This window comes from Scyliorhinus canicula, chromosome 1 (genome assembly GCF_902713615.1).
Source record: "Scyliorhinus canicula chromosome 1, sScyCan1.1, whole genome shotgun sequence".
Classification (NCBI taxonomy): Eukaryota; Metazoa; Chordata; class Chondrichthyes; order Carcharhiniformes; family Scyliorhinidae; genus Scyliorhinus; species Scyliorhinus canicula.
Genome location: NC_052146.1, coordinates 166,257,251 through 166,283,461, shown reverse-complemented (window position 1 = coordinate 166,283,461; position 26,211 = coordinate 166,257,251). Strand labels below are relative to the sequence as shown.

At 45.5% G+C, this 26,211-nt stretch overlaps 1 protein-coding gene across 1 annotated transcript in view; it reads right to left on the bottom strand.

Moving 5' to 3' along the window:
* Positions 1-14,016, bottom strand: part of nipal3 (NIPA like domain containing 3) — a 106,237-nt gene extending 92,221 nt beyond the window's left edge. Inside the window, exon 1 of the mRNA XM_038802225.1 lies at positions 13,879-14,016. Coding sequence (XP_038658153.1) covers positions 13,879-13,923 — 45 coding nt within the window. The 5' untranslated portion in view covers positions 13,924-14,016. The remainder of the gene's footprint in view (positions 1-13,878) is intronic.
* Positions 14,017-26,211: the final 12,195 nt, after the last annotated feature.

Sequence of the window (26,211 nt, the reverse complement as noted above, 5' to 3'; positions counted from 1 at the left end):
CCGGAGCACCTGACACCAGAACCCCTCCTCCATATCCTCTCCCAACTCTTCCTCCCACTTTGCTTTGATCCATTCAAGTGGTGCCTTCTCTTCCAAAATAGCCCCGTAAACGGTTAACACTACCCCCTTCTCCAGTCCTCGTCGTCAGCAACGTGGATGCCGGCTCCACCAGGAAGCTCTGTATCTCCTTCCTGGCAAAATCTTGAACCTGCATGTATTTAAATATTTCCCCCTGCTCCAGCCCATACTTTGCTCCCAGCTCCTTCAATCCTGCAAACCGACCCCCAAGAAACAAATCTTTCTGTGTCTTAATCCTCTTCTCCTGCCATTTACAAAAATTTTCATTCCACTTCCCTGGCTCAAATCTGTGGTTTCCCAGAATCGATATTTCCCTTGACCCTGCCCTCAACCCAAAGGGTTGGTGAAACTGCCTCCAAATTCTTAATGAAACTATTATTACCGGACTCCCGGAGTATTTCCCCGGGGTCATAGGGAGCGGCGCTGTTGCTCACGCCTTCAATCCCTACACAAACTCTCCTCCATTCTGACCCATTGGGAGTCAACCCCTTTGACCCAGCTCCGTACTTTATCCACATTCGACACCCGAACCAGATGTATTATTACTGGAAGACCCAAACCCCCTGCCTGTCTTCCCCTCTGAAGCAGCACCTTTCTAACTCTGGCCAACTTCCATACCCATATGGACAAGGTAATAAATTCTTCAATTTCTCTAAAAAAATGCCTTTGGCAGGAAAATCGGCAGGCATTGGAAATAAACAGAAATTGCAGCAACACGTTCATTTTAACCGCCTGTACACGACAGAGGGAGACCATCCCACCTTGCCAGCTTTCACTCTCCCTACCAAACTAGAAATGTTGTACTTACAGATCCTCCCCCCAATCCCGAGCAACCTGCACCCCCAGGTACCTAAAGTGAGTCCCTGCCCTACGGAATGGAAGCCCCCCCCCCACCCCTGCCGAGACACCACAAAATACTTGCTCGTCTAGATTTAATTTGTACCCCGAGAAAATCCCAAACACCCAAAGCAACTTAAATATTCCCCCTATCGACACACTCAGTTCCAACACATATAACAAGTCATCAGCATATAAGGACACCCTATGCTCTATTCCCCCCACCCCGCCCCCCCTGCACTATTCCCATCCATAACCCTGAACTTCTTAACGCGATGGCCAACAGCTCAATCGCAAGTGCAAACAGCAGGGGGATATAGGACATCCCTGCCTAATCCCACGGTGCAGAGAAAGGTATTCCGAGCTGATGTTGTTTGTGCGACCACTCGCCCTCGGCTCCTTGTACAGTAGCTTTACCTAGTCCACAAATCGTGGACCAATCCCAAACCGCTCCAGAACTGCCATCAAGTACCCCCATTCTACCTGGTCAAACGCTTTCTCGGCGTCCAACGCCACAACCACCTCTGTTTCCTTCCCCTCCGCCAGTACTATAGCCACGTTCAATACCCTCCTAACGTTCGAAAAGAGCTGCCTCACTCTCATGAACCCCGTCTGATCTTCACCTATCACCTTCGGGAGCCACTCCTCTAGCCTACCTGCCAGTACCTTCACTAATATCTTTGCGTCCAAGATTAAAAGTGATATGGGCCTATATGACCCACACTCTGTCAGATCCTTATATTTCTAAAGTAATAGGGAAATCGATGCCTCCCCCAATGTTTGGGGTAAAACCCCCTTCCCTATCACCTCCTCAAACATCCCCATCATCAGCGGTGCCAGCATATCCTTGAAATTTTTATAATATTCCACCGTAAACCCATCTGGCCCTGCCACCTTCCCCGACTGCATCCTCCCAATCGCATCTTTTATCTCCTGCTTCACTATTGCCCCTTCTAATGTAGCCCTGTCCCCCTCCCTAACCCCGGGTACTCCAGCCCATCTAGAAATTCCTGCATCTCCAGGCCTCCCCCAGGTGGCTCTGACCTGTACAACCTCTCATAGAATTCCTCAAAGACCTTGTTAATCAGATCCGAAGCCACCACCAACTTCCCCGCCCTGTCCCGCACCTGGACAATTTCCCTTTCCGCAGCCTTTCTACAGAGCTGACCTGCCAACATATGCCCTGCCTTCTCTCCATGCTCGTAAACTGCACCCCCTGCTCCCCTCAGTTGGCGCACCGCCTTCCTGGTAGACAGTCGGTCAAGGCTCGCCTGTACTTCCTTCCTCTTTTCCAACTTTGCTGGGTCCCCATCTTCTGCATAATTCCTATCTACCTCCAGGATCTCATCTATTACCCTCTGCCGCTCCAACCTCTCCTCTTTATCCACCCTATCCTTAAACGAGATCACCTCACCCCTCACCACCGCCTTTAGAACATCCCAGACAACTGCCTTCAACACCTCACCCGTGCAGTTCCTACATAGTCCTCAATTACTTTTTCAATTTTGCCACAGAACCCTTGGTTCCCCAACAATCCCATATCTAATTTCCACCCCGGTCTCTGTACTATCCCTTTCTCCAGTACCATATCCACCCAATGCGGGGCATGATCTGATATTGCAATTGCCGAGCATTCCAACCCCTTAACCCCAGCCAGCAAAGCCTTCCCCACCACAAAAAAGTCGATCCCGAGTACACCTTATGGACCGCCGAGAAAAATGAGTATTCCCGCTATCTCGGGTGCAGAAACTTCCAAGGGTCCACCCCTCCCATTCCCACCATTAGCCCAGTCAATGCCTTCGCCGCCCCCCCGCCCCCCAGTGACCTGTCCTGCCTTGGCCCCTGCACCAGGTTCCAGTCCCCGCCCACTATCAATTCATGTGTGTCCAAGGTGGGGATGGCCCCAAAAATGTTCTTCACGAATCCTACATCGTCCCAATAGGGACTATACACACTTACCAGCGCCACTAACCTCCCCTCTAGCACCACTGTCACAATCACATATCTACCCCGTTATGGGCCAGGGTTTAGAGAACCCCAAAATCTATCACGGAGTTCACCTGACCCACAACCTTTAATAGATTGTGGTTATGGGGAGCACACGGGCCTACCTTACAGGTGTGAGGCAACAGAACGTTACAGTACTTTTAAATTAAACCACTGTTTAAACCAGTTAACACTTTATAAACCCACAGTAAACATTTTAACAACTATCAACACCAATAAATTCCCCCAAAAAATACAGTACTCTCTAAGTTTCTCTTAATCTTTCCTTGCAACATCCATAAGACAAAAGAACCTTCTTTACAGAAAGACATCAGGTTTAATTTCACTACTGAGAACAGTTGCCACTTTGAAATCACCAAATGAACATTCTCTAGCTTGCAGAGATTCATACACATCTTGCTGTGATTGTAACTTTTCCAAATCTAAAACGAAACTCAACACACCCTGTAGCTGCAAGTCCAAAATGAAAGTAAAAGCAGACAGACAGCCCAGCTCCACCCACTCTGACATCACTGCAGCTATCTAATAAACACCCATTTCTTAAAGGTACACCCACTATAGATATTTTTATAAACACCCATTTCTTAAAATGTAATCTCACATGACAACCCGCCTGATTTGCAACCACATTCTCCATCTGGAACCATACTCTTTTGCTGACCATTACCGCTACCCTTCGAGCCCTTCCGTCAAATCCAGAGTGAAACACCTGACTACCCTCCCAGATTTGATGAGATCACTTCTCGTTCTTCTGAATCAAGGCTTGTTCTAAACAGCCTCCTTGCACACACCCAAACCAACCTTCTTCTCCATTTCCTCCCTTTCCATACAAGGATACAGGGCTATAGCTTGATTTTCCCTGAATTCATTATCTGCACCAACACATATTAGTGTTTAAACAACAAAAATATACTAATAGTCACAAGCATCTGAATCCAGGGGTCCAGGCTAATACTCGGATTTAAATCCAACCCCAGCAGTTGGTGGAATACGAATATAATTTATCAATAAATACAAAGCTAAAGTTAGTCTGTAACAGTATGAATCCATGTGATTGTCATAAACATTTATCTAATTCACTAATGCCTTTTAAGGTAGGAGATCTACCACCATAACCTGATCTGACCTACATGCGACCACTGACCAATAACGTGGTTACCACTTACCGCCCTCTGAAATGGCTTAGCAAGTCACTCAGTGGTACCAAATTACGATTGAAAAGGCAAAAAAGAATAAAACCATTGACTACCTGGCAACGGCGGAGACACCAGAATTAACAAAAGCAGTCAATCCTGCAAAGTGCTCTTTCGGGACTGCTGGGGGTTGTGCCCTAATTAGTAGAACTGCCCCATAGATTAGTCAAGCCTCCTTCTGCACTGTAAATTCTATGGTGTAATTCTATGGTTAGTAACGAGGACAAGCAAAGAAGGGCCATAGAGAATTGGATTTAATCTAAAATCAAGCATCTTCAAAAGCTTTAATTTAAAAGGGTAAGTCATGGCAGGAGAACTCTGTGCCCGGGACCAGCACGTGTGCAGGAAGTGGCTAAGGCTCCTGGAAGCCCGCATTTCGGAGCTGGAGCGGCGGCTGGAGACACTGTAGATCATCCATGAGATGGAGTGTTTCGTGGATAGCACTTATAGAGAGGTGGCCACACTGCATGCTCAGACTCCACAGGCAGGAAGGGAATGGGTGACCACCAGCAAAGCGAGAACTAGGCAAGCAGTGCAGGAATCATCACCTGAAACGTCAAAGGACTGAATGGGCCGGTTAAGAGGGCGCGGGTGTTCGTGCACTTGCGGGCTCGGAGGGCGGACGTAATTATGTTGCAGGAGACACATCTGAAAGTGTCTGACCAGACCAGGCTAAGGAAGGGCTGGATTAGCCAGGTCTTCCACTCGGACTTGGACTCGAAGTCCAGAGGGGTGGCAATCATGATCAACAAGCGCGTGCAATTTGAGGCGGAGGGCATATCCGCAGACATGGGGGGGCAGATACCTGATGGTACGGGGCAGATTGGAGGGGAGAAGAGTGCTGCTGGTGAATATATATGCCCCGAACTGGGATGACGTGGACTTCATTAAAAGAGTGCTGGGGAAGATCCCGGACCTGGATTCTCACAGGCTAATAATGGGGGGGGGACTTTAACATGGTCCTTGACCCGGCTTTGGATCGGTCGTGTCCCAGAACGGGTAGACTCTCAGCAATGGCAAGGGAGCTGAAAGGATTTATGGAGCAAATGGGGGCAGTGGACCCCTGGAGAGATAGACAACCGACGGGAAGGGGCTACTCGTTTTACTCGCATGTCCATAAAGTATATTCTAGGATAGATTTCTTCATACTAAGCAGGGATTGTATAGGGGATGTAAAGAACACGGAATACTCGGCAATTACTATCTCAGACCATGCCCCGCATTGGGTAGACCTGCAGATCGGGGGAGCGAGCTACCAACACCCGCAATGGAGGCTAGACGTGGGACTGCTGTCGGAGGAGGGGATCTGCAAGAGGCTTCGGAGGTGTATGCAAAATTACTTGCAGGTGAATGACACGGGGGAGGTCTCAGCGGCGACCCTGTGGGAGGCGCTAAAGGCAGTAGTGCGGGGGGAGCCGATTTCAATTGGGGCCCACAGAGCCAAGGCAGACAGGGCGGAGATGGATAGATTGGTCAGGGAAATGGGTCGGATAGATGAAGAGCACACGGAGTCTCCGGGGGAGGTTTTACTCAGGGAGAGGCAGAGACTACAGGCGGAACTGGGGGCCCTATCCACGAGTAGGGCTGTGGAACAGCTTAGGAAGGCGAGGGGAGTGGTGTACGAGCATGGGGGAAAGGCTAGCAGACTGTTAGCGCAGCAACTCAGGAGGAGGGAGGCGGCCAGGGAAATAGGTAGAGTGAGGGATATGGGGGGGCGCGCGCGCAAAGTGGAGGACCCGGCAGGATTGAATGAGGTATTCCGGGACTTCTATCGCAAGCTGTATACTTCGGAGCCGCCGGAAGAACCGGAGGAGATGAAAAGGTTTCTGGACAGGTTAACCCTCCCAACAGTAGGTGGAGGGCGAGTGGATGAGCTGGGGGCCCCGATTAGAGTAGAGGAGGTATTGGGGGGCCTAAAGGCCATGCAGTCGGGGAAAGCCCCGGGGCCGGATGGATACCCAGTAAAGTTCTATAGGAAGTTTTCTGAGCTGGTGGGCCCGGTCTTGGCGAGGGTTTTCAATGAGGCAAGGGACAGAGGACAGAGACAATGTCGCAAGCCACTATATCACTGATATTGAAGCGGGGTAAAGACCCGGAGGCGTGCGGGTCCTACAGGCCAATCTCCCTGATTAATGTTGACGCCAAGCTCCTGGCAAAGGTACTGGCGGTTAGAATGGAGGACTGCGTACCGGAGGTGATTGGGGAGGACCAAACTGGGTTCGTGAAAGGTAGGCAGCTGGCGGCCAACCTGAGAAGATTACTTAATGTGATAATGATGCCCCCGGTGGGTAGGGAGGTAGAGGTAGTGGTGGCGATGGACGCCGAGAAGGCCTTTGACCGGGTGGAGTGGGACTATCTATGGGAGGTGCTCGGACGGTTTGGGTTTGGGGAGGGATTGGTAGATTGGATCAAATTATTATATCAGGCCCCGAGGGCCAGCGTCAGGACTAACAGAGAAGTGTGGGAGTACTTTAGGTTGTACCGAGGGACCAGACAGGGCTGCCCGCTCTCCCCGCTGCTGTTTGCGCTGGCCATAGAGCCGCTGGCGATTGCTCTGAGAGCCGCAGAGGGATGGAAGGGATGGTGAGGGGCGGGGTAGAACATAGGGTCTCTCTTTATGCAGGCGACCTGCTCCTGTACGTGTCAGACCCAGTGGCCGGGATGGGAAGTATACTGGGAATGCTGAGGCAGTTCGGCCAGTTCTCAGGATACAAATTAAATACGGTCAAGAGTGAAATGTTTGTGGTCCAGGCAAGAGGCCAGGAGAACAGATTGAGAGGACTACCGTTTAGGCTGGTTGAGGAAAATTTCCGGTATTTGGGAATCCAGGTGGCACGAGACTGGGGCAGGCTGCACAAGTTAAATTTGGCCAGGGTGGTGGAACAAATGAAGGGAGAGTTTCGGAGATGGGACGCACTCCCGCCGTCGCTGGCAGGGAGGGTGCAGACCGTAAAGATGACAATGCTCCCTAGATTTCTGTTTATTTTTCAGTGCCTCCCGATCTTTATCCCACAGTCCTTCTTCAAAAGAGTTAACGGGCTGATCATGAGCTTTGTCTGGGCGGGAAAATCCCCGCGGGTGAAGAAGGCGATGCTGGAGAGAGAGCGAGTGAGGGCTGGCTTTGCCGAGTCTGATAAATTATTACTGGGCGGCCAACATCGCTATGATAAGGAAGTGGATGGGGGGTACGGGGTCTATTTGGGAGCGGGTGGAGGCGGCTTCGTGCAGGGGCTCCAGCTTGGCAGCCCTGGTCACGGTTCCTCTACCGCTACCGCCGGCCAAGTACACCACCAGCCCGGTAGTGGTGGCGACCCTGCGGATATGGGGCCAGTGGAGGAGGCAGGTAGGGGAGATGGGGGCGTCTGTCTGGGCGCCAATCTGCGACAACCATCGGTTTGCCCCCGGGAGTATGGATGGGGGGTTCCGAGTATGGCGGCGGACGGGGGTGGGAAGGGTGGGTGATATGTTCCTGGAAGGGAGCTTTGCGAGTTTGAGGAGCTTGGAGGAGAAATTTGGGTTGGTAAGGGGAAATGATTTTAGGTACCTACAGTTGCGGGACTTTGTTCGTAGACAGGTCCCATCAATGGGGATCCTAGACAGAATAGTCTCTAGGGGGGAAGAAGGGGAGGGTAGAGTCTCGGGTATTTATAAGGTGCTCATGAGGGAGGAAGAGTCCCAGACAGAGAAACTGAAACTTAAATGGGAGGACGAGCTAGGCAGGGAAATGGAGGACGGGCTGTGGGCAGAGGCCCTGAGTAGGGTAAATTTGACCGCGACATGTGCTAGGCTTGGGGTGATTCAATTTATGGTCGTTCACCGGGCCCATATGACGGTGGCTCGGATGAGCAAATTCTTTGGGATAGAGGACAAATGCGCTAGGTGCGCGGGAGGACCAGCGAACCACGTTCACATGTTTAGGGCATGTCCTAAGCTGAGGGGGTACTGGGAGGGATTTGCGGGGATCATGTCCCGGGTGCTAAAAACAAGGATGGTGATGAGTCCAGGGGTGGCAATTTTTGGGGTTTCGGAAGACCCGGAAGTCCAGGGGGAGAAAGAGGCTGATGTTTTGGCCTTTGCTTCCCTGATAGCCCGGCGACGAATACTATTGGCGTGGAGGGACTCAAAGCCCCCGAAGACTGAGTTGTGGCTTGCGGACATGTCGAGTTTCCTGGGTATGGAAAAAATTAAGTTCGCCTTGAGGGGATCTGTACAGGGGTTCGCCCGGAGGTGGCAACCATTTATTGACTTCTTTGCGGGAGAGTGAGCGTCAGCAGTGGGTTGGGGGGGGGGGTAGAGTAGAGTAGGAGGGAAAATATGGCGGGTAGTACCGGTGGGAGAGGAGCGGGCTTGTGCAGTATGTTACGATTGAAGTATTGAAAGTACATGGATGTTTGCACATTTTTGCCTTTTTTGCTTTCTTCCTGTTGATGTCTGTAACTGTTTACAAAGCCAAAAACTACCTCAATAAAATTGTTTATTTAAAAAGAAAAGCAGTGCAGGAATCTACTGTGGCCAGGACATTCTGGAGAGGGAAGGTGACCAGCCACTGGTTGTGGCACATATCGGTACCAACGACATAGGTTAAAAAAAAGGGATGAGGTCCTGGAAGCAGAACACAGGAAATTAGGAAGAAAGTTGAGAAGTCGGACCTCAAAAAGGTAGTGATCTCAGGTAGTGACCAGTGCCACGTGCTAGTCAGAGTAGAAATAGGAGAATGTATCAGATGAATACGTGGCTGAAGAGATGGTGTGAGGGGGTAGATTTTAGATCCGTGGGGCATTGGAACCGGTTCTGGGGGGATGGGACCTTTTCACCTGGGCAGGACCGGGACTGATGACATTGGGGGGGGAATACTTGCTAGAGTGGTTGGGAGGGTTTAAACTAATATGTCAGAGGGATGGAAACATATTCAGAGCAGGGGGAAATCAAGAACAAGAGAAAAATACATAAAGGAGAATAAGAAATGATCGGCAGAGAAATCAAGGGACTATACCAGATAACGACACTGTAAAAAAATAGTGGGGACAAGGACTAGCCTCAAGGTTTTGTACCTGAACGTGCAGAGCATTCAAAAAAAAATGCATGAATTAGTTGCGTAGATAAATGTAAAGGGATATGATATAGTTAGGATTACGGAGACATGGCTCCAAGGTGACCAAGGATTGGAGCTCAACATTGAGGGCTATTCAGTTTTTAGGAAGGACAGACAGAAAGGAAAAGGTGGTGGAGTTGCACTGTTGATTAAAGAAGATGTTGGTACAATACTGAGGAAAGATATTAGTAAAGATGATGTGGAATCTGTCTGGGTCAAGTTAAGAAACATCAAGTGGCAAAAAACATTCGTAGGGGTGGTATACAGACGACCAAACTGCAGTGGTAATGTTGGGAATAGCATTAGACAGGGAATCAGAGATGCATGTGATAAAGGAATGTGATTATGGGTGACTTTAATCTGCATATAGATTGACTGGCTCAAATTATTCACAGTACAAGGAGGTACTTCCGGTGTGTATACGGGTTAGATGGGGTTACTGGGTTACAATGGTGGTTGTGTGGGCGTAAGTAGAGTGCTCTTTCCGAGGGCCGGTGCAAACTTGATGGGCCCAATAGTCTCCTTCTGCACTGTAAATTCTATGATTCTATGATGGTTTTCTGAACCATTATGTTGAGGGGCTAAGGGAACAGGCCATTTTGGACTGGGTATTGTGCAATGAGAAAGGATTAGTTGGCAATCTAGTTGTGAGAGAGCCCTTGAGTGAGTGACCATAATATAGAATTCTTTATCAAGGTGAGGTAGTTTATTCTGAGACTAAGGTCCTGAGCCGAAATAAAAAAGGTAACTGTGATGATATGAATCATGAGCGGCCATGACTGGAACCATTATAGAAAGGAAGGACAGGGGACAGACAATGGCAGGCAGTCAAGGAACGAATAGGTGAACTACAAAAGTTCTTTATTCCTATTTGGCTCGAGAGTAGAGCGGGAACCCTGGCCAAACCACAGCTTACAAGGGAAATTAGAGATAGTATTAGATTCAAAGAAGAGGCATACAAATTAGCAATAAAAAGCATTGGACCTGAGGATTGGGAACAATTTAAAATTCAGCAAAGGCAGACCAAGGGATTGATTAAGAAGGGAGGGGGAAATAAAATTTGAAAGTAAACTAGCAGGAAACATAAACATTTCTGACTGTAAAAGTTTCTACAGGTGTGTAAAGAGAAAAAGATTAATAAAAATAATGTAGGCCCCTGACAGTCAGAAACAGGGGAATTCATAATGGCAAAGAAAGTGCTGACTGAAGAACTAAATTCATACTTTGCTTCTGTCTTCACAAAGGAAGACATGAATAATGTACTGTAAGTTCTGAGAAACACAAGTTTTAGTGAGGAGCTGAAGGGAATTAGTATTGGTAAAGAAATGGTTTGGGGGGAAATTAATGGGATTAAAGGCCGACAAACCTCCAGGGCCTGATAATCTGCATTCCAGAGTACTTAAGGAAGCAGATCATTTTCCAAGTGTAGGAATGGTTCCTACACATTGGTTATTCAAAAAGGGACGTGGCTATTCAAATAGGGACGTAGAGAGAAAACAGGGAACTATAGAGCAGTGAGCCTAACATTGCTACTCGGGGAGTTGCTGGAGTCCATTATCAAGGATTTCATAGCACAGCATTTGGAAAGCAGTGGTGTAATCAAAGTCAGCCAGATTTACAAAAGGAAAATCATGCTCGACAAATCTACTAGAATTCTTTGAAGATGTAACTAGTAGAGTTGACCAGGGCGAACCAGTGGTTGTTATTTCTTTAGACTTTCAGAAAGCTTTCGAGAAAGTTAAAGCGCATGGGATTACGGGTAGTGTCGAGATGGATAAAAAGCTGGTTAACAGACAGGAAGCAAAAAGGTGGGATAAATGGGTCTTTTTCTGATTGGCAGGCAGTGACTAGTGGGGTTCCGCTGGGATCTGTGCTACAATACCAACTGTTCACATAGTATATTAATGATTTTGACGAGGGAACTAAATGTATTATCTCCAAATTTGCAGAGGATACAAAGTTGGATGGGAGGGTGAGCTATGAGTAGGATGCAGAGATGCTTCAGCGGGATTTAGACAGGCTGAGTGATTGGACATGTGCATGGCAGATTCAGCATGGTGTGGATAAATATGAGGTTATCTGCTTTGGTATCAAAAATAGGAAGGCAGATTATTATTTTAAATAGGAAGGCAGAATAGGTGTAAATTGAGAGAGGTGGATACTCAGCGAGTCCTTGATGTCCTTGTGCATCAGTCGCTGAAAGTAAGTGCACAGATACAGCAGGCAGTAAAAGCAGCAAATGACATGTTGGCCTTTGCAAGGAGAGGATTTTAGTATTGAAAAAGGGATGCAGTTGTATATGGCCTTGGTGAGGCCACACCTGGAATATTGGGTGCAGTTTTGGTGTCCTTAACAGAGGACGGATGTTCTTGCTATGGAGGGAGTGCAGCGAAGGTTTACCAGCTGATTCCTGGTATAGCTGGACTGTCATACGAACAGAGACTAAATCAGTTAGGATTATATTCATTGGAGTTTATCAGAATGAGAGGAGATGTCATAGAAACTTAAATTCTAACATGGTAGGTTCAGAAAGAATGTTTCTGATTGTGGGAGAGTCCAGAATTAGGGATCAGAGTTTGAGGATACGGGGTAAACCTTTTAGGACTAAGGTGTGGAAATGCCGGCGTTGGACTGGGGTGAGCACACTACAAAGTCTTACAACACCAGGTTAAAGTCCAACAGGTTTGCTTCAAACACTAGCTTTCGGAGCACTGTTCCTTCCTCAGGTGAAGGAGAAGTGCTCCGAAAGCTCATGTTTGAAACAAACCTGTTGAACTTTAACCTGGTGTTGTAAGACATTTAGTGCTAAGATGAGGAGAAATTTCTTCACCCAGAGTGATGACTCTGTGGAGTTTGGTACCAGAAAAAGTAGTTGAGGCCAAAACATTGTGTAGTTTCAAGGAATTAGATATAGCTCTTGGGGCTAAAGGGATCAAGGGATATGGGGTGGGTTGGGGTTTTTCTTTGGTGGGGGGGGGGGGGGAGCAGGATCAGGGTATTAAACTTGATGATCAGCCATGATCATAATGAATGGCGGAGCAGACTCGAAGTGCCGAATGGCCTCCTCCTGCTTCTACTTTCTGTGTATGTTTCTATGAATATAATATATATACCAACTTCTTACATTCATCACACTGGTCTTTATACCTTTCCCATTCATGGGATCTGTTCTATTTTCTGCATGTTCCTGCCATTGGATTGAAGGTGTTTCTTATCTCTTTTGTCATCCAGGCTGTATCTCTCCACCCCCCCCCCCCCCCCCCCCCAACAAAGTAGAGCTTGTACCCCTTAAATTGATTTAATTATAGTCAATTCTTTTTGAATATCTGGTATCATTTTACCAATTAACTAGGTTTACTCCGTTTACTGCAAATAGTGTATTTTTCATTCCACTGAAGTCAGCCAAACCATGTCTCTCGCATATAGATCATACAGTGCAGAAGGAGGCCATTCGGCCCATCAAGTCTGCACCAACCCACTTAAGCCCTCACTTCCACCCTATCCCCGTAACCCAATAACCCCTCCTAACCTTTTTGGTCACCATGGACAATTTATCACAGCCAATCCACCTAACCTGCACGTCTTTGGAATGTGGGAGGAAACCGGAGCACCCGGAGGAAAACCACGCAGACACAGGGAGAACGTGTAGACTCTGCAGTAACCCAGCAGGGAATTGAACCTGGGGCCCTGGAGCTGTGAAGCCACAGTGCTTGCCACTTAGAGGGCAGATTCTTACCAAAACTGGCCAATTGTTAAGTCCGGCAAGACACCAATCCCTCCTTACATCTCATCCCAAAGCATTCACACACAAATACACAGCAAATGTAGTTTGTTTGCAGTTCCAACAGGCGATCTATCAATGTGGTTGACTCTTAAATGCCCTCAAGAATGGGCAATAAATGCTGTCACAGCCAGCAACACCCACATCCCACGAACAAATTAAAATATAACAGAAAGGAGGAAACTGCAGCTCACCCAGGGTAGTATACTAATCAAGCAGTGAAAGAGCACACAAGTAGTGGATAAGCTGAAAGATGTGATGGATTGATAGGAATGCTGATGAACAGGAATGCAGAACAGGCAGACTACCTGGGGGAGGAACTATTCCTGGCAGAGGAAGTGAGACCACAGGGAGGGCTTCAGGAAGCAGCTGATATTAAAGAAAAGTTACCGCTGCTCGAGGGTGATGGATCAAGGTTGTGGAGTAACCCAAAAGCAGGCAGACCTTCACCAGGTGTCACTGCAAAACATGACTGAAGCCCAGCCAAAATGTATGGGTCTGCTGGTGGGGGTCAGACCCCACAGAGTGACAGGGATGGAAATGAGAGTGAATCAACTGCTGGAGGAACGAAAGGCAGAAGAAGCTGCAAGTTAAAAGTATCTTTGGAAACAACATGGGGCTTTGCAGTCTACCTGTCCCGGTAGCCTTTCATGGGGACAGTGTAGACTCTACACTGTAGAGGGAGCTTTGCTCTGTATCTAGCCCCGTGCTGTATCTGGGCTGTTTGATGGGGTTGTTGTGCGGCTGCGGTTTCAGGGCCTGTCTCTCTCGATCAGCCTGTGGGCGGCTCCTTCCTCGGTTCACTCCCCTCGCGACCGGTTGCTGAAGCCTGGGATTTGTGTAGCAGTGCAGACCCGGTGGCCTATTTCCCCTCCCAGCCTCGGCCTTACCTTATAGGAGTTGTCGGGCCTCAGGCGGCCGCCGTCCGGCTCCATCGGTGCGGCTGCAGACCGGCGCCCCACACTCGCTGGTTGACAACTGGGCGACCAATCAGGCGAGGCCAGCCACTGATCCACCAATCACACGTCGAGGGCCGCTCCGGAACAGCCTTGAGCCCAGTATCTATCCAATCAGAGAACGAAAAGCATAAACAAAGCCGCGCCCTCGACAACACCTGTACCCAAGACCTGTACATTAATGCCTGTACCTCAATACCTGTTCATCAATGTCTGTACCTCAATACCTGTTCATCAATGTCTGGAGCTCAGTACCTGGACATTATTGCCTGTACCTCAATACCTGGACATCAATGCCTGTACATCAGGACCTGGACATCAATGCCTGTATATCAATTTCTGTACATCAATACCTTGACATGAATGCCTGTACATCAATGTCTGTACCTCAATACCTGGACATGAATGTCTGTACATCGATGTCTGTACCTGAATACCTGGACACCAATGCCTGTACCTCAATACCTGGACATCAATGTCTGTACCTCAATACCTGGACATCAGTGCATGTAACTCAAAACATGTACATCAATGGCTGTACGCCAATACATGTACATCAATGCCTGTACCTCAATAGCTGTACATCAATGCCAGTATCCCATTACCTGTGCATCAATGCCTGTACCTCAATAGCTGTACATCAATGCCAGTATCCCATTACCTGTACATCAATGCCTGTACCTCAATATCTGTACATCAATGCCTGTACCTCAATATCTGTACATCAATATCTGGACCCCAATATCTGAACATCAATGTCTGGACCCCAATATCTGAACAACAATGTATGTACCTCAATACCTGTACCCCAATATCTGCACATCAGTGCCTGTACATCTATGCCTGTACACCATTACCTGAGCGCCAATATCTGTACATCAATGCCTGTACCCCAATATCTGTACATCAATGCCTGTACCCCAATATCTGTACATCAATGTCTGTATCTCAAGACCTATACCATAATATCTGTAAATTAATGCCTGTACCCCAATATCTGTACCTTAATACCTGTACGGCAAGACCTCTACCTCAATACCTGTACATCAATGTCTGTACCGCAATGCCTGGACATCAGTGCCTGTACCTCAATATCTGGACATAATTGCCTGTACATCAATGTCTGTACCTCAATACCTGGACATCAATGCATATACCTTAATACCTGTCCATCAATATCTGTACATCAATGCCTGTACCCCATTACCTGTACATCAATGCCTGTATCCCAATATCTGTACATCAATGTCTGTACCCCTATAGCTGTACAACAATGCCTGTACATCAAAGCTTGTACCTCACTATCTGTACATCAATGCCTGTACCTCAATACCTGTACCCCAATATCTGTACATGATTGCCTGTAGCTCAATATCTGTACATGATTGCCTGTAGCTCAATACCTGTACATCAATTCCTGTACCCCAATTTCTGTCCATCAATGCCTGTACCGCAATACCTGTACATCAATGCCTGTACCTCAATATCTGGTCATAATTGCCTGTACCTCAATACCTGGACATCAGTGCATGGACCTTAATACCTGTCCATCAATATCTTTACATCAATGCCTGTATCCCATTACCTGTACATCAATGCCTGTACCTCGATATCTGTACATCAATGCCTGTACATCAATGCCAGTACCCCAATATCTGTACATCAATGCCTGTACCTCAATACCTGTAAATCAATGCCTGTACCTCAATATCTGTACACCAATACCTGTACATCAATGCCTGTATCTCAATACCTGTACATCAATGTCTGTACCCCATTACCTGTACATCAATGCTCGTATCCCAATTATGTCTGCACCCCAATAGCTGTACAACAATGCCTGTACCTCAATACCTGCACATCAATGTCTGTACCCCAATATCTGTACATCAATGCCCGTACCCCAATATCTGTACATCAATACCTTTACCTCAATATCTGTACATCAATGTCTGTACCTCAATACCTGTACATCAATTCCTGTACCTCAATACCTGTACACAATGTCTGTACACCAATGCCTGTACATCAACGCTTGCACCTCAAACCCCGTACATCAATGCCTGTACCCCAATATCTGTACATCAATGTCTGTACAACAATGCCTGTACCTCAATACCTATACACCAATATCTACACATCAAAGCCTGTACCCCAATATCTGCACATCAATGCCTGGAGCCCAATATCTGGACATCAGTGCCTGTACATGAATGCCTGTACATCAATGCCTGTATGCCAATAACTGTACCCCAATATCTGTGCATTAATGCCTGTACCCCAATATCTGTACATCAATGCCTGTACCACAGTATCTGTACATCAATGCCTGTACCTCAATATCTGTACATCAACACCTGTACCTCAGGACCAATATCTCAATACGTGTACATCAACAACTGTATCTCAAGATGTAGACCTCAATATCTGTACATTAACACCTGTACCTCAAGACCTAGACCGTAATATCTGTATATCAATGCCTGTAACTCAATATCTGTACATTAATACCTGTACCACAAGACCTATAACTCAATACCTGTACATCAATGCCTGAACCCCAATATCTGTACACCAATACCTGTATATCAAGACCTATACCTCAATACCTGTACATCAATGCCTGTACCCCAATATCTGTACATCAACACCTGTACCCCAATATCTGTACATCAATGCCTGTACCCCAAGACTTGAATATCAATGCCTGTACCCCAAGACCTCAATCTCAATACCTGTGTATCAACACCTGTATCTCAAGACCTATACCTCAATACCTGTGCATCAAATCCTATACCTCAACACCTATACCTCAATACTTGTACATCAACACTTGTATCTCAAGATCTATACCTCAATACCTGTACATCGAATCCTATACCTCAATACTTGTACATCAACATCTGTACCTCAAGACATGTAACTCAATGCCTGTACATCAACATCTATTCCTCAATACCTGTACATCAACACCTGTACCTCAAGACCTATACCTTAATATGAGTACATCACCACCTGCACCTCAAGACCTATACTTCAACGCCTGTACATCATCAACTGTATCTCAAGACTTATACCTCAATACATGTACATCAACACCTGTTCCTCAATACCTGTACAGCAACACCTGTGCCTCAAGACTTGAATATCAATGCCTGTACCCCAAGACCTCAACCTCAATACCTGCACATCAAATCCTATACCTCAATACTTGTACATCAACACCTGTACCTCAAGTCGTGTAACTCAATACCTGTACATCAACACCTGTATTTCAAATCCTATACCTCAATGCCTGTACATCAACACTTATATCCCAAGATCTATTCCTCAATATCTGTACATCAGCACCTGTATCTGAAGACCTACACCTCAATACCTGAACATCAACACCTGTACCTTAAGACCTAAACACAACACCTGGATATCAACACTGTACCTCAAGACCTATACCTGAATATCCGCCCATCAACACATGTACCCCAAGACCAACACCTCAATACTTATACATCAACAACTGTATCTCAAGATGTAAAGCTCAATACCTGTACATTAAAACCTGTACCTCAAGACCTCAACCTCAATACCTGTATATCAACACCTGTACTTCAAGACCTATACCTCAATACCTGTATATCAACACTTGTATTTCAAGACCTATACTTCAATACATGTACATCAACATCTGTGCCTCATGACCTGTACCTCAATACCTGGACATCTACAACTATACCTCAAGGCTTAAACCTCGATACCTTTTTATCAACACCTTTATCTTAAGACTTATACCTCAATACATATTATTCAACATCTGTACCCCAAGACCCATACCTCTATTGCTGTACATCAACACCTGTACCTCAACACCGGTATCCCAAGACCTCAACCTCAATACCTGTGTATCAACACCTGCATCTCAAAACCTATACGTTAATACCTGTACATCAACATCTATACCTCAAGAGCTATATCTCAATTTTTGCACATCAGCACCTGTATCAGAAGACCTATACCTCAACAGCTGGATATCAACACCTGTACCTCGGGACCTAAAACTCAATACTTCTACATCAACACCTGTACCTCAAGACCTATACAAAGAACAAACAAAGAACAAAGAAAAGTACAGCACAGGAACAGGCCCTTCAGCCTCCAAGCCTGTGCTGACTATGCTGCCCGACTAAATTAAAATCTTCTACACTTCCTGGGTCCGTATCCCTCTGTTCCCATCCTATTCATGTATTTGTCAAGATGCCCCTTAAATATCACTATCGTCCCTGCTTCCACCCCCTCCTCCTGCAGCTTGCTTCGTACATCTCCTCTAAACCTTGCCCCTCGCACCTTAAACTTATGCCCCCAGTAATTGACCCCTTTACCCTGGGGAAAAACCTCTGACTGTGGGAATGTGAGCTGTGTCGGTCACAGGAAGAAGGGAGTCAGATGGGCTGAACACCACTCGAGTCTCCTGGGTGGAAGGCACCAGTCTATGGCTTTTTCATTTACCGTATAGTTTGCTCTTGAATTGGATCTTCCAAAATGCATCACCTTGCATTTGCCCGGATTGAACTCCATCTGCCATTTCGCCGCCCAACTCTCCAATCTATTTATATTCTGCTGTATTCTCTGACAGTCCCCTTCACTATCTGCTCTACTCCACCAATCTGAGTGTCATCTGCAAACTTGGTAATCAGACCATCTATACCTTCGTCCAGATCATTTATGTGTATCACAAACAACAGTGGTCCACGCACGGATCCCTGTGGAACACCACTGGTCACAGTTCTCCATTTTGAGAAACTCCCTTCCACTACTACTCTCTGTCTCCTGTTGCCCAGACAGTTCTTTATCCATCTAGCTAGTACACCCTGGACCCCATGAGACTTCACTTTCTCCATCAGCCTACCATGGGGAACCTTATCAAATGCCTTACTGTAGTCCATCTATATGACATCTACAGCTCTTCCCTCATCAATCAACTTTGTCACTTCCTCAAATAATTCTATTAAGTTGGTAAGACATGATCTTCCCTGCACAAAACCATGTTGCCCATCACTGATAAGCCCATTTTCTTCCAAATGGGAATAGATCCTATCCCTCAGTATCTTCTCCAGCAGCTTCCCTACCACTGACGTGAGGCTCACCGGTCTATAATTACCTGAATTATCCCTGCTACCCTTCTTAAACTAGGGGACAACATTAGCAATTCTCCAGTCCTCCGGTACCTCACCCGTGTTCAAGAATGCTGCAAAGCTATCTGTTAAGGCCCCAGCTATTTCTTCTCTCACTTCCCTCAGTAACCTGGGATAGATTCCATCCGGACCTGGGGACTTGTCCACCTTAATGCCTTTTCGAATACCCAACACATCCTCCCTCCTTATGCCGACTTGACCTAGAGTAATCAAATATCTACCCCAACATCAACATCCGTCATATCCCTTTCCTTGGTGAATACCGATGCAAAGTAGTCGTTAAGAATCTCACCCATTTTCTCTGACTTCATGCATAACTTTCCTCCTTGGCCTTGAGTGGGCCAACCCTTTCTCTAGTTACCCTTTTGCTCCTTATATATGAATAAAATGCTTTGGGATTTTCCTTAACCCTGTTTGCCAAAGATATTCCATAACCCCTTTTCGGCCTCTTGATTCCTCGTTTCAGATTGGTCCTACATTTTCGATATTCTTCCAAAGCTTAGTCTGTCTTCAGTCGCCGAGACCTTATGTAAGCTTCCTTTTTCCTCTCAGCTCGTCTCACAATTTCACCTGCAATCCATGGTTCCCTAATCTTGCCATTTCTATCCCTCATTTTCACAGGGACATGTCTGTCCTGCACTCTAATCAACCTCTCTTTAAAAGCCTCCCAGATATCAAATGTGGATTTACCTTCAAACAGCTGCTCCCAATCCACATATCCCACTCCTGCCGAATTTTGGTATAGTTGGCCTTCCCCCAATTTAGCACTCTTCCTTTAGGACCACTCTCGTCTTTGTCCATGAGTATTCTAAAACTTACGGAATTGTGATTACTATTCATAAAGTAATCCCCTACTGAATCTTCAACCACCTGGCCGGGCTCATTCCCCAACACCAGGTCCAGTATGGCCCCTCCCTGAGTTGGACTATTTACATACTGCTCTAAAAAACCCTCCTGGATGCTCCTTACAAATTCTGCTCCATCTAGGCCTCTGACACTAAGTGTATCCCAGTCAATGTTGGGAAAATTAAAATCTCCTATCACCACCACCCTGTTGCTCCTACATCTTTCCATAATCTGTTTACATATTTGTACCTCTATCTCACGCTCGCTGTTGGGAGGTCTGTAGTACAGCCCCAACATTGTTACCGCACCCATCCTATTTCTGAACTCTGCCCATATCGCCTCACTGCTCGAGTCCTCCATAGTGCCCTCCTTCAGCACAGCTGTGATATCCTCTCTGACCAGTAATGCAACTCCTCCACCCCTTTTACCGCCCTCTCTATCCCGCCTGAAGCATCGATATCCTGGGATATTTAGTTGCCAATCATGCCTTTCCCTCAACCAAGTCTCAGTAATAGCAATAACATAATTCTTAAATAAAAGGAAAAAACTTAAACTTACTACCAAAACTATAGAATTATAGAATCTCTACAGTGCAGAAGGAGGCCATTCAGTCCATCCAGTTTGCACCGACCATCTGGAAGAGCACCCTACTGTAATAAGAACATAAGAACTAGGAGCAGGAGTAGGCCATCTGGCCCCTCAAGCCTGCTCCACCATTCAACGGGATCATGGCTGATCTTTTGTGGACTCAGCTCCACTTTCCCACCCGAGCACCATAACCTTTAATCCCTTTATTCTTCAAAAAACTATCTATCTTTATCTTAAAAACATTTAATGAAGGAGCCTCAGCTGCTTCACTGGGCAATGAATTCCATAGATTCACAACCCTTTGGGTGAAGAAGTTCCTCCTCAGCTCAGTCCTAAACCTACTTCCCCTTATTTTGATGGTGAGAGTACCTTTCAGAAATGGGTGTTTATTACTGCGGTGATGTTAGAGTGTGGGTGGAGTCTGGGCTGTCTGTCAGCTTTTACTTTTACTTTGGGTTTGCAGCTACAGGGTGCGGTTAGTTTCACTATTAAAAACCAGCAGTGATTCATGCCAGCATGATGTCACAACGCCAGAGCGGGGGGAAGATGCGCTGTGGTCAGACGCTACAGCATCAAGCCCTTTAATAATATGTGGAATTATATTCAAGTATTGTTATCAGGTTTACACTCTTTCTGGGCATGAACCTGATTATATTGTCATGTGAGAGTGCCTATAAAAAATGGGTGTTTTTCAAATAACTGTAGTGGATGTACCTTTAAGAAATGAGCGTTTATTACTGCAGTGATGTCACAGTGTGGTGGAGCTGGGCTGTCTGTCTGCTTTTACTTTCACTTTGGGCTGTCTGCTACAGGGTGTGTTTAGTATTGTTTTAGAGCTGGATCGGTGCAGTCACAGCAAGAAGTTGTATTAGTCTCTCACTCTGCAATTTAAAGACTGTCTCCAGATCCTTTGGTGATTTAAAAATAATACCTGTTTCTGTAGAGAAGTTAAACCTGTTGTCTTTCTGTGAATAGGTTTTTTTTATGGATGTTGCAAGGAAAGACTAAGAGTTACTTATAGGGTACTGTATTCTTTGGGGGATTTATTGGTGTGTTGATAGTTGTTAAGATGTTTGCTGTGGGTATAAAGTATGAACTGGTTTCATAACTAAACATTGTTTTAATTTAATAGTATTGTATATATCAGTTGAATCACACCTATAACATAACTCCGTGTACTCTCCATAACCACAATCGCCTAAAATTGTTTGGGGTTCTCTAAACCCTGGCCCATAACAAATTGGGGGCTTGTCCAGGATAAAAGTCTATCTATTGGATTGGCTGTGTGAACTTAAAGGCAGTGAGGGGTGAGCATATTGTGGATGCTTTTCAGGTGTGGTATTTCAGTTTAAGTGGGGAGTGTGTTGTGGACAATGGCTCTTTCAGAGGCTCTCAAATTATTGGGGGTGGAGAAGGTCACACACGGTACATTACAAATGGAGACTAAAAACAGGCTTTTAGATTTGGCAAAAAACATTGCAGTTAACATTACCTGACAAAATGCGAAAAGATGAGGTACTTACAGTGCTCGCTGAGCATGTAAATTGCCTGAGATACAGTCTGACACATTGGAAATGGCAAAGATCCAGATACAGATTCAGCAACTTGAACATGAAAAAGAATTAAAGCAGCTTGAATATGCAATGAGAGAAAAAGAAAGAGAAAGGGAGATACAGATATGGTAAAAAGAAAAGGAGAGAGATGAAAGAACAAAAGAAAGAATAGTCTTAGCAGAACAAAAAGAAAGAGAAAGGGAGGTACAGATCAGGGAAAAAGAAAAAGAGAGCGCGAGAGAGATAGAGAGGAAAAAGAAAAAGAGAGAGAAAGAAATAGAGAGAAAAAGGAAAAAGAGAGAGAAAGAGATAGAGAGGAAAAAGAAAAAGAGCGAGAAAGAGATAGAGAGGAAAAATAAAAGGAGAGAGAGGAAAGGGAAAAAAGAGAGAGTTTGAACTTCAAAAAATGACCATGAAACATAACAGTCAGTTAAAATTGGCGGATGGAAAGAAAAACATACAGTCTGAGGAGAGTGATGAGGATAACGAGCTTGAGCGTCATAGTCGAAGGCTTGGTGGGGATCTATTTAAATAGGTCCACGCAGTGCCATGTTTTGATGAGAAGGAGGTAGAAGCCTTTTTCATTTCATTTGAGAAGGTAGCTAAACAGATGAAATGGCCACAGGACATGTGGGTATTACTGATTCAAACGCTGGTAGGTAGGGCAAGTGACGTGTTTGCATCACTATCAGAGGAGATATCTGGGACATATGAGGTGAAAAAATTGATCTTAGGTGCATATGAACTTGTGCCTGAAGCCGACAGACAAAGGTTTAGAAATTTAAGGAAAGAACCTGGTCAAACATACATGGAGTTTGAAAGGATCAAACACAGTAATTTTGATAGGTGGGTAAGGGCTTTGAAAATTGAATGAAGCTCTCAGAGAAATTATACTTTTGGAGGACTTTAAAAATTCAATTCCTGATGTAGTGAGAACTCATGTGGAAGAGCAGAGGGTTAAAACTGTGAGGTTAGCAGCAGAAATGGCAGATGATTATGAATCAGTGATAAATCAAAGCTTGGTTTCCGACATCCGTTTCAGCCTGTGAGGGATAGAAACTGGGGACATGAGAAATACTCAAGTGGTAGAAGTAAAGGTGATCTGATGGGAGATAATAAGGAGAGTGTACCTCAGGTGAAAAAAGCAATTCAGGAGGGTGGAAAAGAAATGAAAAGTTTCGAATGTTTTCACTGTAATAAACTAGCCCATGTAAAGTCGCAGAGTTGGTGGTTGAAGAAAAGCACCGGGAAGGCTGATGTGGTAAAACAGGATAAGACAGTGGGGTTTGTTAAAGTGGTAAAGGAAAGCACAAGTGAAGTGAAGGAGGTGCAAAGGTTGCACAGCCTGATCAAGAGGTGATTGATAAGAAGGTGCCAGATGTCTTTAAAGAATTAACTTGTGTGGGTAAAGTTTATTCGTGTGTATCAGGAGGAGCAGGTAAATAAGTCACAATTTTAAGAGATATGGGAGCGAGTCATTCTTTAATGGTAAGAGATGAGGAGTTATGTAGTTTGGGAAGAATATTGCCAGAAAAGGTGGTAATATGTTTAATTCAGGGTGAGAAGAGTAGTGCTCCATTATATAAGGTAAGGTAGGAAAGTCCAGTAAAGAGTGGTGAAGTAGTAGTAGAAGTAACAGATAAACTATCCTGTCCAGGAATGCAGTTTATCTTGGGTAATGATATAGCTGGATCGCAGGTAGGAGTGATGCCTATTGTGGTTGATAAGCCAGTGGAAAATCAGACAACAGAAGTGTTCAGGGATGCATATTCTGGGATTGTGTAGTAACCCGGTCACAAAGCCACAGGTTATTTTCATAGAATTTACAGTGCAGAAGGAGGCCATTCGGCCCATCGAGTCTGCACCGGCTCTTGGAAAGAGAACCCTACCCAAGGTCAACACCTCCCCCATCCCAATAACCCAGTAACCCCACCCGACACTAAGGGCAATTCTGGACACTAAGGGCAATTTATCATGGCCAATCCACCTAACCTGCACATCTTTGGACTATGGGAGGAAACCGGAGTTCCCGGAGGAAACCCACGCACACACGGGGAGGATGTGCAGACTCCGCACAGACAGTGACCCAAGCCGGAATCGAACCTGGGACCCTGGAGCTGTGAAGCATTTGTGCAATCCACAATGCTACCGTGCTGCCCCAGGTTAAGATAAGAGGATAAATTCAAGAGTGAAGATGACGTTGAAGTGCAATCGCCAGAAACGATTTTTGATCTGATGGTTGGAAAAGAACAAGAACAGGTGGAGGACGAGGTGGATATTTTTAGATCAGGAAAATTGGCGGCGTTACAACAGAAAGATATAGAAATAAATAGATATAGATATAGAAATAAAACGGGTATATCAGAAAGCATACAAGGAAGAGTAATCTGAGTGTATACGGAGTGTAATCGGAGTGTTATTACCACAAAAATGATGTCTTGATGAGAAAATGGAGACCTTTACATATGCAGGCAGATGAAAAGTGGGCAGAAGTTCATCAAGTGGTATTGCCGTAGGGTATAGAAAGAAGGTGTTGCGAGTTGCACATGAGGTACCAGTGGGAGGTAATTTGGGAGTAAGGAAAACTCAAGCTAAAACACAAAAACACTTTTATTGGCCTGGACTACATAAAGATGTAGTTAAATTTTGTTGATTATGTCACACATGTCAAGTGATAGGGAAACCTCAAGCAGTGACAAAACCAGCGCCCTTAATACCCATTCCAGCATTTGAGGAACCTTTTACAAGGGTATTAATTGATTGCGTAGGACCGCATCCTAAAACAATAAGTGTGAATCAATATTTTTTTACTATAATGGATGTGTCTACAAGGTTTTCAGAGGCCATTCCAGTACGCAATATTACAGCTAAAAATATTGTGGAGGAGTTACTTAAATTCTTTACTAGATATGGACTACCCACAGAACTACAATCGGATCAAGGGTCAAATTTTACCTCAAGGTTATTCAAAGAAGTTATGGATAGCTGAGGAATAAAACAATTTAAATCAACTGTGTACCATCCAGAATCGCAGAGAGCGTTAGAAAGGTGGCATCAGACATTAAAGGCAATGTTGAGGGCTTATTGTCAAGATTATCCAGAGGATTGGGATAAAGGATAGACATATGGATGAAAATGGAATAGTGTAGGTCAGATTGCCTTCAGATGGTTTCACAGGTCGGCGCAACATCGAGGGCCGAAGGGCCCGTACTGCGCTGTAGTGTTCTATGTTCTATGTTCTATTCGTACTGTTTGCAATTAGGGATGCACCTAATGAGCCAACCAAATTCAGTCATTTTGGACTAATTTTTGGTCATGAGGTAAGAGGACCACTTAAATTGATCAAGGAAAAATTGGTGAGTGAGAAATCGGAACTTACAGTCTTGGATTACATGTCAAATTTTAGGGAACGATTAAATAGAGCAGGTGAATTGGCTAGACAGCATTTGAAAATTGCACATGTGATGGAATGGGTCACGGACAAGAAATCCAAAGTTTGTAGTTTTGCCAGTGGAGATAAAGTTTTAGTATTGTTACCAGTGTTGGGTGAACCTTTAAATGCAAGGTTTTGTGGACCTTATCAGATTGAAAGGAAATTAAATGAGGTGAATTATGTGGTAAGAGGGCCGGATAGAAGGAAAACTCGCCGAGTGTGTCATGTGAATATGCTTAAAAGGTACTTTGAAACGGAAGGAGCGAAAAAGTGACGAACCAAATCCAGATGACTTTGATTTTGACATAGCTCAAATTAATTTTGAAAACGAGGATGTTTTTAAAAATTGGGATAAATTGTTGGGTTACCTCCCAGAGGAAAAACGGACTGACCTGAAAGAGTTATTGATATCACATTGGCAAGTTTGTGGAGATAAATTGGGAAGCACTAAAATGGCGATACATGATGTAGATGTGGGATACACTGTTCCAATCAAACAACATGCATATAGACTTAACCCTTTAAAATTGGCACAAGTTAACAAAGAGATTGAAACCATGCTTAAAAATGGCATAATTGAAGTGGGTTGCAGCCAATGGAGCTCACCCATAGTCATGGTACCAAAACCGGACGGTACCCAACGGTTGTGTGTGGACTA